The following is a 13,187-nucleotide window of genomic DNA, read 5'->3' on the forward strand; positions in this document are numbered from 1 at the left end:
ATTGAAGAATAAATACATTATTTATGAGGCTTTAAAAAGATAGGAATCATAACCCTGATTACACATTAAAGAATTTTAAACAAGCTTTTTGTAGTGACATTACTTATCCCTTTTACTTTTAAAACCTTTTCTTGGGTAGTTCTTAAAAAATAAGGATATGTAAATGCTATTATTCAGATACATCTAATGCTTTGTATATTTGAACTCATTATTTATTGGATGCGTGTGCCATTAATCCATTTGGCGTATTACTGCTTATCAGAAAAATTTGAAATTTTTTTTTCCTCCTCAGTGATAGGTGAATCTACTTCATGTGGAATTTCTAAGGACCCAGTTTCAGCCAACATTTTCAAAGAATGATAATATTTAGAAATAAGACCTTATCTTAATTAAGAAATATTAGCCACCAAAATGAAACCAAGACAAGACTCTAAAAATATTTATAAATTGTCCTCATTTATGAATATTAGCATATAGTAGTGAATAGTTAAAGCAAAGGACTTTCTCAGATATAATCTATTTCCATCAACATACTAAAAAGTATCAAAGTCTAGAATATATTTTATGATTGAGATGCAATGATTACAAAAAATTTTGTGTTAAGGAATTTATTAGGAAAGTGTTATAAAAGTATAACAGAAAATTTTTGATCCTTTGAAATAATGTGCAAAAATAAACTATTTACATGGATTAATAATTATTCAGCAAATTCTCTTGAAAACATCCCAAGTTCTCATTGAAATCAGTGGACACTCTCTATGAAAGTATACAATTTTCTTTGGAACTGTATTTTGTGATGAGTCCATTTTATCACAGAAATTACTTATACATATATTAATAGTTACATGTAGCAAATGAAAATGCCCTTATCCAAAACAAATACATAATATCAAAATCTTCTTAAAAAGAAAACCAGAGATAGAAATAAAATATTATATCATTTACATTTGGTATCCCACTGAATAGATACACATTTTGTATTTGATTGATACTATGTTTTTCATTTTGACCATCATTTGATTATACCTTTGTTTATCTTGCTCTTGTGGTACAAAGGTATTCATAATAACTTAATTTTCATCATATTTATTTGAAAACATCTTTTATCTTGCTCTTGTGGTATAAAAGTACTCATAATAACTTAATTTTCATCATATTTATTTGAAAACATCTTTTAACATCTGCTATCTTTTAAAAAGAATTGTTAACCTAAAACAATTGACCTCATCAATCATTTCAAAGAATGGGTAAAGATACATTTGTGTGAATGTGAATATATTTTGAAAACTTTGTTAGTGTATGCCAAACAAACAGAAATTAAAGGTCAGTTTGTTGCTATGAGGCTCATAAACAGTACAGAAAATAACTTCAAATTTTAGTCAAGAGCATTTTTTAAATGTACAGCAAAATAATGCTGTTCTCTCTGAAATTATTATTTTCTTGACAATGAAATTAAACATTATATGATACTTAGCATTCAGAATGGATGAATTATAAAAGTTCTAGGTACTTTTGTTTAGTTGGAAAAAAACACATTATCTTTGAATTTCTGATAGTAAATAAACAACCTACCAGTTGTTTAGTCAAACTACATTTCAAAATTCATGCTTTAATAAATAAATTTATTCATTCTAGAAAACTTAGCCTCCTATAATGTATATCATCCAATGATATTGCTTTGGATGTGAAATTGGCCTTCAAAGTATATGTAAACACTTCTTTTCCCACACACTATTATCTCCAAAAGGAGAGCTTCCCAGTAGTCTAGCACACTAGTGAGCAATCTTAAATTAAAAATGATTGTGCAGATATAGCAGAGGAAGATAACTTATACTAAAGCAGTTTTTCCATCAAACATCTAACAAGTTATAAACCATGAATGAATTTTCTTAAACCAAGGTTTTTATAGTTACATTATTTTCTGACTGTTTGGGGAGCTAACATCATGCTACCCATTTTACAATATTCTAATGCCAAAATTTGCATTTTGTGACTGCTGCATTAACAGTTTTAATTACATATATTGTTTCTCTTTGGAAACTAAAATGCTGTAAATTCTTTCTGACTCAAAAGTGCATAAAGTGAATAAGTATATCTCAGAATGAAGATTACAGTATTTAGAGACAAATATGCAAATAACTTCTCATAGCCTGAAAAAAGTGACATATTTTCAAATGTGCACATTAAGTCATAGCCACAATAGAGATTGCTTATGTAGAATCTAGCTTGCTGAATAAACAATTGTTTAATTGTAGAAACTAATATGAATATTGAGAACTTTTCAATTAAAGAAATTAAAATAGTTATAAAATGTATCATTCTCAATATTCCCAATTACTTGCAAGCATTCGTTGGATAATAGCAACAAATGAATATTTTTAAATGTGTATTTTCCAGTTTTATTTCAAATGCTATGTTGGGTAAGAATCTACTCAGAAATTATTTTTAGCCATAGAAAAGGAATGTGAAATAAAGCATGTTCCACAGGACTGAATGAATTAATTGCTCTGTTAGATAATGAATGTTTAGAGAAATAAGCATTAGTGATTATGGCTTAAAGTGCTTGGGTCTAATCATCATTTTGGCTTCTTTAAAAGAGGACTTGTAGCCACTAGGCTGGGCCTCACTGATACCTGGCCAGGTACCCCAGAAAATTCCATTACGGACACCTCTGTATTTTTGGTGATAATATTTACCATTTAAGTTTGCAGAAAGACATGCATCAAACCACCACCCTGAACTGTAGTACAGCCCACAGTTCCCAGAGGGATATCGATCATTGTCTCTATCTGGGGTGGTGAAAAACTTTAGATCGTGGTTATAATGTTTACTGAAACGTAAGGCATCTCCAGCTGTGCCATTGTAGTTACCAATGTGTAAACGGTATTTGAGAAATTCGTTAGCCACGTAAAACTGATCATACAAGGCATATAGTTTGACACCATTAAAGTCTTCAAGATCTATTCTCAGAATCATTTCCTTACTCTTGGTCAGAAGATGGATCTTATCATTTCCCAGCCAAAATTCTCGCCTGAGATTTCCAAAGCCTGTTTTGTAGTCTTGCCAAGTTTTGGTGAAATTGGTGCTTCCATCGAGACGAGCTTGTAGCACTGTCCAGCCTCCCCCCATGGTCTCCATGTCACAATACACCTCAAAGCTGCTATTTTTGGGATCAGGTGTAACTCTGTAGGTCTCACTGCTTCTTTTGCCTATTATGTAGTAGTCTGAACAATCTTTATGTATTAGATGTTGAACTGGAGGAGGGAAAAAAGAAAGGCATTGAATTTTATTTAAAAATCTACACATCTGAGGAATTCTTTAAATTATGAAACTGCTTTTGGGTATATAATTGCAATAATAAAATCTTGCTCTGCTAAACTTACCTGAACCTGATTAGCAAATGTTTGTTAAGGCCTCAGAACAAGAACATGGTTCTATGAAGTAGACAAGACTCTCTAACATACTCTTGTTTGCTAATAATGGTTATAACATCAACAAACAACAATAAGAAAAGAAAAAGTAAAGGTAATATTTAATGAGAACTACCTCTAGCATGTTCTAGGCATGCTACCAAAGACTGGATAACATTTTCACATTTAATCAACATATCAACATTATAATGTAGTTTTTATTGCCACTTATGCTTTTTTTTTTTTTTTTTTTTTTTTGATGATGATGATGAGGCTTTTTAGGCCCAAAGAATCAAAGCCTTGCTCAAGTTCATACAAGTATTTGGCAGAGCCAGGACACAAACTCAGATCTGGCTGTGACAGCAAAGCTTATTCTCATAACCATTGCATTCCTTTATCCTAAAATTCAGATGATTCCAATTGTCCTAGAACTACATTCCAGGCATATAGGCTTCTTGTCCCTTTAACCTAAAGGGGCTGATCACTCCTACTGTTGGGAAATTTTATTGGACATGTTTCACTTAATGAATTAAGGTTCTAATGTACAGCATTGATCATAAATTCACATTTATTTTACATAACTATATAAAAAAGCTTGTGAGAATGTATTTTTTCAATAATATACCAATACTATTCTGAATTTATTATATAGGAAAGTATATTTAGCCAGTGTTCCATGTGTTTATTTCTAGAAATAAACAACAGGTGATCATGTTCAGGATAAGTGTAATCAGTTAATAGGGTTTTATAGAAATAAAAAGATAGTTTTGTGACAGATAAATTTAATATAAGATATCCACTGCACAAAAATCTAATCGTGTATATTTAGAACTCAGAATATTCAGTTACTTTCATAAAACTTTTAGGATAAAAGTGAATAATACCATTTTTCATATCATTACAAGTTACCATATAGCACCATATTTGATGTCACCTAAGATATGATGTTCAATGTTCAGAACACATTCAGATATAGGCTGCCAGAAGTATTAACAGCAGTGGTCCTGGAAACCGAGCTACCTTCAGGGACAGATTCCCTGGGGATGGAGCATGTCTGGTGTACTTGTTCCAAAAGTGGTTGCTACCATGTTCCCTGAACCTCAGATTTATGGTAAGCAGAAGTCCTAATGCAGATATGGCTTTGCAAAGTATAATAAGACCAATAAGGCCAGTAGCAATGGTCTCTGGAGTCTAGGTGGAAAGCCAGAGTTTGGCAGGGAGCCAATGCTACTAAAAGTTCATTGATAGAATAGGCAAGGCTGTTGTCTTTAACATGTTTATTAAAGTTCAAGTAAAGTGGATGGTGAGGATGGGTTCTATTAAATTCTTGAATGGTGGCAAAAGGTTAAAAAATAATTTTAATAGGGAAACTTCCCTTAGTGGCATGCCAAAATTCTCCCCTAAAACACAGGTCTAAAGAAAAACATTTTGCACATACATGAAACTGCTTTTATTCCATCTGTAAAATCTCCCATTTTCACTAGCTATTTGAAGTTAAGAACTTCAGATCATTTCTAAATCTTCTATGGATCACTTGTTGCTACTTGAGAAGTGGCAGTCAGCCAACCACAGGAAAAAATGAATTTTTAATGAACAAAGCACAATCACAGCACTGCCTTATCTCTTGTTTTCAAACACTTGAGTGAAGAGATAGACTGCACTAAAACATTAAGAAATTCTGTGCTTCTGTTTGTGTGTAGGTCTGGCATTTTTCAATTTCAAGTAACACCTTGAAATTGAAAGTGCTTCCTAATGGATATAGAGCTAATGACTTTTGTAATCAGATTATATATCATTTCTGTGGTACATTAGAGAAAACATTTCCCCCCCTCTGGATTACTTTAATGAATAGATGTTTGTTTAATACATCATCTATTTTACTTATTCACTTTGGTTAATGTTTATAGATACTGACTTACTACCTCACATTCATGAACAAATGATAAGAAAACAGCATACATACTTAGTGGTGACTGGATTTGTTCTTGGCTGGGACACTTCGATGAACATTTGCCATCCAAACTATTGACAACAGATGTTAGATTTGCCACCTTGCTGTCAACATAATTTTCTACGTTGTTCATATTTACAAGATTCAGCTTCTCCAGGCGGCCGTGAAGCACATCGATCTGGTCTTTTGCACTCTTTAACTCAGAGGACAGCTTGTTCACCTCGCTCTCAAGTTCTTGAACTCGATTGTCACCAGCCTCTCCCGGGGCTCCTGTGCTGGGGAACAGTAGTCCATTTCTGCCCGGGTCTCGGTTGTCGTCAGCCTGCAGCTTGCAGTCTTGGCAAGTTTTCTTCAAGCTGTTTACAATTTCCTTGAGGTTCTGGACCTCTTTGAACACCTCCTGGATCCTTCCGAACTGCTCCGGGAGCTGGATAGCCAGCGGCGGCAGGCTCACCTGGAAGGGGCACTCGCCTGCCTCGCATTTCCCTCTGCTTTCTAATCTCACCGGGCAGGCGTCCTTTGCTCTTTCATCTTTAATTTCCTCTGTTTCATTGTTTGCAACTACCAAAAAACCATAAGTAGCGAGGACAGCTGAACTCAGCCAGTACCAGTCAGGAAGCTTCATCTCTGCGCTGTGCTGCGCTCACCCCAGCAAGGAAACAGCGCGCCTGGCCCCAGTGGTTTAACAGGGACAGCCGCCTGAGTCAGGCTTTCAGCATTTCCAGAAAAGGGCGGGAGCTTTTGCATCACTAGTTTCGGAACCGCACAGGAAGAGAAGATGGTCCTCACCAAATGCCGTTTATCCAGCACTAATTTATTCTCAGCCAAAATAATATACATCAGAATTAACAAAATATATACATTAGTCTGTGGGATGTGCATATTTGCCAAGATATACTTTAATGACTTATTTTATAAAGCACAAGATTATTTTACTAAGCCTTTAATTTCAAAATAATTTGTTATGCGTGAAATAGACCACTTAATTATACCCAACTCCATTGGAAACAAATAGTGTTAAAAGATAAGTATTTATGTGTTAGTTACCAAACTGTCTGAAGAAGAAATACATTACTAAAGTGGAAGCTGTCCTTTTTAAAAATTAGATTGGGGCACTGAAAACCTCTAATTTTCTCCATGTTGGGCTTTCAGGTGAAATCTTAAACACTTTGAAATGTTTCTAAAAAAAAAAAAAAAAAAAAAAGAAAGAAAAAAAAAGAACAAAGCACAGCTTTCTGGCTCTTTGCAAGATGACTTTGTTTCATCCATTTGTAAAAGGGAAGAAATTGATTGGGGGGGTGGGGGTGGGATGCTGCCTTCTCCTTTTTTCAACCATAGCATAGTGTATACAATTGTCTAACTGGCTAAAACACATTCAAAACAGAACATTGTATTTTATCAAAATGAGTAGCTGCTTCTTTTGCCAGTTTTGTAATTGCACTGTCACCTTTCACAGTGGCTTAAATGTGAATCACCCTCCCATTCCTGTCTCTCTTTACATGTGTCTTCTAACTTCTTTTCCACAGGCAGCCCTGGCTGATAGGCCTTTGTTGTCTGCCTCTATGGTTGGTTCCACCTGCTCTCTAGGCCATATAACATGTCACCTTGTCCACAACATGTCAGCACTCACAGCAGTAGTTTTCAAACTCTTCTGTTCAGAGGCTAAGGGGCAAGAAGGGGAACTGGCTTCAATTTCAGAAACCACCTCCTTTTAAATACTTATACCCAAATAGTTTTGCACATTAGTGTCTCATAAGATTTCCTCCTCTTCTCCCCCCCTGCAACTCCTCCTTGTTCTTCTTCTTTTTAGTTGTAGATTTGATGAAAACAATACCTTTATTTTATTTGTTTTTATGTGGGGCTGAGGATCAAATCCAGTGCCTCACAGGTGCTAGGCAAGTGCTGTACCACTGAGCCACAACCCCAGCCCAGATTTCTTATTTTTCAAAAAAATATTTTATGGATTTTAAAATGATTTCAACACTACCAGTATAGAAAAAATTCCAAATTCTTTTGTATCAGTTAAGGCACATTGTAAATCTATCTCATGTTTCTTTAACCTGACTTCTTATGACTCTTCTATACACTCCCTTCATCTGTTCATGTTCTAGAAATGTGCCAGACTCCTTTTCTGCTTTCACGATATACTTACTACTGAATACACAGGAGACTGGGTATTTAAACCCTGAATCACTTCTTCTGGATACACAGATAGTTAACTTTACTGCACATCTGTTCCAGTATGGTAAAGGAGGAATTTATATATGCTTTGCTCATACAAGAATGACTTACACAAACTTTCAGTGCTTAAGGAAAAAGACAATGTATAAATGTATAAATGTAACATTCTTTCCAAACATTTGTCAAGCATGTTCTACACACCTTATGTCTCATTTTACCATCTAAAAAGTCTGGGTATCCTTTGTGAACTGGCTCTTGTCCCTTTAGGATCCACAGAAAATTTCCCAAATGAAAGTAGAAAACTGCTATATTTATTTCACTGACACTGATACATGATCCTCAGGATTCTCAATTTTAAGTGCTTTGCTTTCAATAGGTTGAATTTTAAGTATCGACAAACTATCAACTAGAAATATCTAGCAAACAAATGTTGAGATATGAAAATCAGCACAGCATAGCTGTGGATGTCAATTTGAAACTACAGGTGCAAAAGGATTATTGGAGAAATAAGGCACAAACCAGGAGAATGCAGTGTCAGAAAGATAGGAGAGAGAGTTTCATGGAGGAGGCCATCAGAAAATAAAAAACTAAAGAGTTCACATCCTTGTCCTCAACTCCTATGGAATTCTCTCCCCTCTGTCATTGACTTTCTGCCTGCTCCCTCTTGCTGGAAAGTTTTCTGGATTCTCTCACCCAGTCCACCCTGATTCCTGGTGTTGACTACTGATTGCTCATGGCAGTGTCAGAATCTTCCCTTCTACCCCAAATCTGCCCCAACCTGTAGCATTGACACATTTTGCTCACTTACAGAAGTGTTTTTCCTTCTAAACAAATTATTTAACAGTATTACATGGTGAACTTTTTTTTTTTTTTGTACCAGGGATTGAACCCAGGGGTGCTTAACCACTGAGTCACATCCCCAGCCCTTTTTATTTTTTATTTTGAGAAAAGGGCTCACTAAGTTGCTGAGGCTGGCTTGGATCCTCCTGCCTCAGCCTCCCAGAATGCTGAGATTACAAGAGTGCACCACCATTCTCTGGCCATGATGAACTTTCAAAGTAGTAAGATTTGCTTTAATAAAAACAAATATGAAAATTACTTTCATCAGCCTATATTCATAACATATTCAGAGTTATTTTTCTATACAAGATACATTTGAGAGAGGATTTGCACTTTCTGTATCTGAATAATATCCTAAATTAAATTTTCATTTTCCCTAGTATAGTGTTTTTTAAAAGAAATGTTTCTATTTGTACCAAAAGTATAAGTAAATTTAATGGAAATTATTTATAGTATTGAGATTCTTTCATTGATATTAAGCTTATAAACTTAACATTTATAGTTTCTGTTATTAAATTCTGAAGCGCTTAATTATTTTTTAGGGCATATGTGCTTTTCTGATAAGAAAACTAAAACATTCACTTTTTAAAATTACTTGATTTTAAAAGTCAGTAGTAAAAAAAAATATTTAATATTCCTTAGGGGTCTTTTCCTTATAAATTTCATGAAAGGAACTTTAAACGAAATTCTGATTTTAGCAACCCATAGAGAGAATATCGAGGATTGACTGTATATTGTTATAAAATTCATGGCTTTAAATTATTCCAAAATGTCTATACATTTATTCCAAACTAAAATGGTTATTTGATTTTATTGTTTTAACGCTTGTGTTCCTTAGGGTTTTGTTTGTTTTGCCTATATTTGGCATTCTATAATAACATATAAACATGAATTTATATAGGCTATAGCATGTATATATATGTTCCATAATGTTTGTGGAATTTGGGTTGTAGCTCAGTGGCAGAGTGCTTGCCTAGCATGCATGAGACCCTGGATTCAATCTCTGGTAACACACACACACACACACACACACACACACACACACAAAAGGAAAAAGAAAAAATTTCAGTTCATTCACGTGCTCCTAAAAAATAATTATGGAAAATTAAAAATTCTATGCTGCCAAAACAAATTTTATGCAAAATGTGTCTTTTAAATGCCTATCCTTACACTCTTTTAAACTAGTTTTTAAGAGTTCTAAGTTTATCTTTTAAAATATATATGTCAGCATGTGACACTTTTATCAAATTAAAGGCCATCTCCACTGTGCCAGTAATTAGGAAATTTTATAAAATGAAATATATGTAGTTTTTAATGGTCAAGCTTTGAAACAGAATGATAGTCCCTCATTCAAGGTCTTCTAAGGAATTTTTTGAGAGCTTGTTTGGAGGTTCTAGCAGGGGAGCGCAGCTACTCGTATACCCTTGACCGAAGAACGGTCCTCCTCTATCGGGGAAGGTCGTCCTCTTCGACCGAGCGCGCAGCTTCGGGAGGGACTCACATGGAGCGGTGAGGGAGGAAGGGGACACCCGCCTAGCCAGCCAGATCAGCCGAATCAACCCTGGCGATCAATGGGGTGACAGATGTCGCAGCCAGATCGCCCTCACATCCTCTAAGGAATTTTTTAAAACATGATTTAAAGTATTTATCATTCTGCAGTGTGGCATCTTTAGTTTATTTCTTATTCTGCTTCTAGTTTGATATTATCTATGCTTTGAGTCATTTCCTGTTATTTGCAGTGAAAATTTTTCAAAGTAAAAGAAAACACTCATGATCATTATCAACAAATATAAAACTGACCTTTGTTTTAAACTAGTTCCGATTATCTGTTACAGCTTCCTCTGCTTGTGGACTTAACACAGAATTTTTTTGATGTTTACATATATGAATATCACATGTGTTTTGACAACTGTTGCAAAGTTCAACTGCAACAGTTGTTTCACCAGAAAGATTTCAAAATAGACAAATTATACCAGTTGAATGTAAATATAGATTTAGAATATAATTCCACTTATTATTGTGACCACTCAAAAAAAATACCAAGATATTGGGCTGGAGATGTGGCTCAAGTGGTAGCGCGCTCGCCTCGCTTATCTGTGGCTTATCCTCAGCACCACATACAAATAAAGATGTTGTGTCTGCCAAAAAATATAAAAATAAATATTAAAATATTCTCTCTCTCTCTCAAAAAAAAAAACACAAAACAAAACAAAACAAACAAAAAAAAAACAAAAACAAAATACAACAGAGTAAAAAGGGCTTTAGATTGGTAGTCATTGAACCTGAGTTCTCAGTGAAGAAACACTGACTAACTCTTACTGTTGAACAAGGGCTTAGGGAAGCAGGCCGTGGTTTTGTCATATGAGAAAGTCAGATTAGAGATCTATAAGGTCCTTTGCAACTGGTACATTTTATGACACTGAATGTTATTAATTAGAAGTCATATAATAGCAGAGCAGATCATCAAGATGTAAACACAAATACAGTCTGTCCTTAAATCACTAACTCCAAGAGAAAATCATGAAGACGTACTTTTTTTTTTCATTTTTTTCTGTTGTAGATGGACACACTGTATTTGTTTTATTTATTTATTTTTATGTGGTGCTGAGGATCGAACCCAGTGTCTCACGCATGCGAGACAAGTGCTCAACCACTGAGCTATAACCCCAGCCCAAGATGTACTTCTTTTTAGCTATTTTTCCATTCAACAATTATTTTACATATATTGAATCAGGCTCTCTAGAATCCCTGGGGTTAACAAGGATGGAAAAAAACAAACACACATCTCTCACTTCATGGAGCTTGAAGTTACAGAGCAATGAGTTTCAAGCCAAGCCAATCTTGGGTAAAAGCTGTTCAGCCTTTGAGTATGGTTCTGTAAACACAACTTTCCCAAACCCCTCAACTGCCTTCTACTATGCCATGGCATTGTCCTCCCCTAGTAACCCTGAAACAGCCACTTTTAGAATAACTTTTTCCAAATCAGACCACAAGGGTGGCCATCTATAAATAACTCCCAACATGGTGCATTTATGCTGCCTGAACAGAGAGAAAGCTTCCTGAGTCTCCTCTTTATTAAGCTTCTCTCTTTTCTCTTAACCCATCTCAACAACTACCACTCCTCCAAAATCTCCATTTGCAAAGTAGAAAAATAACTGTTCAGAATGAAAGGGATTTTTAAAAGCAAACCTTGTCCCCTACAATGGCATGTTTAGCTTCTCTAGAGCTAAAATTTGAGTCTAGTGTTTATTCAATAAATTAAAGATTCTGCAGAATGTGTGAAATAAAGATAACAGCCTACAGCATTGGGAATATAAAAGCATAGGTGGTAAATACATTAAAACTTTCTGGATTTTTATATTTGCTGTTTTCCCAAGTTGTTTGTTTTTTTCCTCCCATTTTTTAAATCTTTGCTTCTGCAGTGGGAAGCAGTGAGGTAAGGAGAGAGAAGATGTTGCTTTTCTCCTTTGTCTGGCTTGACTGGAAGAATCCAAGCCAAGTTGAAGTTGCTCTTCCTTACTGCTCCACAAATAGCAAACATCTGCTGCTTATTATGTGGCCCATCTTCTCTAAATTGTCTCTCCAATTCCCACCAAGACATAGAAGACAGAAATATAGTGTGTGGAATGATGTAGAACCCACAGAGATGAAGGTGATGAGGTAAAGATGATAAACAGCAAAGCAAGAGGGAGGGAAAGGGACAGAAACTGAATTGGGGGGAAACTGTACCGTATTTTGTTTAATGATATTATGTTTCTATGTAAAGCTAATTTTTTTAGGAGTGGTTTGGAAGAGAATAGGGTTTAGAGGATATAATGAGAATCAGAGCATTAGGGTGTCAAAGACAAATGCCTTTTCTACCATTCTGACAGTGACCTGTCTTGATAATAGTTGCTTTGGCTTCTATTGTTATAATGCCCATTGACAAAGTTAAATAAAGTTGTAGGACATCTGAGTTCCAAATAGCTTAATTTTACAAACTGTGATTTTTAACCAAAATACACAATTTCAAAATGTGTAAGAGAATTCTGCTGGGGAACTGCTTGCTATCATAGCAGTTCATTGTCATTTCTTGAGTTTTTCATATTTTAAAACTGCAAAATAATATTGTCAGGTGGAATTTGAATCAATATAAAATAGAAAAAATAGCTTTTAGAGAATTTGCTAAGCAACTTTAATGTTTACACAGCTATTTCAAGTTCATTTTTTGCAGCGCCCTAAAACCTCAGGAAGTGATGGTACACCTTATCAACATCAGCCCCTTCAGTTTACAGATAAAGAAACATGTTTTGAAGAAGCTAACTAATGTATCCAATCCTGACTGAGGCTTAGGTCTCCCAATCTCCAGATTGTCTGTTCTGGATTCATCTTTTTAATATTGAAAATATGTTACAGAAATAGGGTTTACCCACATTAAAATTCTTTGTATAATTTTTCTGGGATATTCCAATGCAATACAGTTTCTCCATGTCCTTCAAAACAATTGGGGTCCTCAAATGTGCTATTCACTTGCCTTGTTGTACATGAATATAACTCAGTTTGCAAATGTTGTACTAAGTTGCTTCTAAAAATTTTTTCCCATTTGTCTTTCTGGTTTTTTTTTTTTTATTTATGTGTGTTGTCTTAGAGGATAAATTCTTAGAATAATATTTTTTAAAAAACATTTTGTGCCCATCCTTCTCAGAGCTGCGTTGTTCAAGGCATATGACAAAAAACAATTTTTTAACTTTTCAAATTATAATTTAAATACTTTCCAGTCATAAAAGAGATTAAAAATTATAGACATGGGTATGATAGCCATAATC

General features: G+C 34.7%; 2 protein-coding genes across 2 annotated transcripts in view; one reads left to right on the plus strand and one right to left on the minus strand.

Moving 5' to 3' along the window:
• Positions 1 to 13,187, plus strand: part of Ccdc146 (coiled-coil domain containing 146) — a 134,651-nt gene that overhangs the window by 46,176 nt on the left and 75,288 nt on the right. The gene's annotated exons all lie outside the window — the stretch shown is intronic.
• Fgl2 (fibrinogen like 2) lies at positions 2,457 to 6,042 on the minus strand. The gene is made up of 2 exons (XM_076862488.1): positions 5,374 to 6,042; positions 2,457 to 3,254 (listed from the first exon to the last, which is right to left on the minus strand). The coding sequence occupies exons 1-2, from the start codon at positions 5,984 to 5,986 to the stop codon at positions 2,548 to 2,550; spliced, it is 1,320 nt and encodes a 439-aa protein (XP_076718603.1). The 5' UTR covers positions 5,987 to 6,042; the 3' UTR covers positions 2,457 to 2,547.

This window comes from Callospermophilus lateralis, chromosome 1 (genome assembly GCF_048772815.1).
Source record: "Callospermophilus lateralis isolate mCalLat2 chromosome 1, mCalLat2.hap1, whole genome shotgun sequence".
NCBI classification, from domain to species: domain Eukaryota; kingdom Metazoa; phylum Chordata; class Mammalia; order Rodentia; family Sciuridae; genus Callospermophilus; species Callospermophilus lateralis.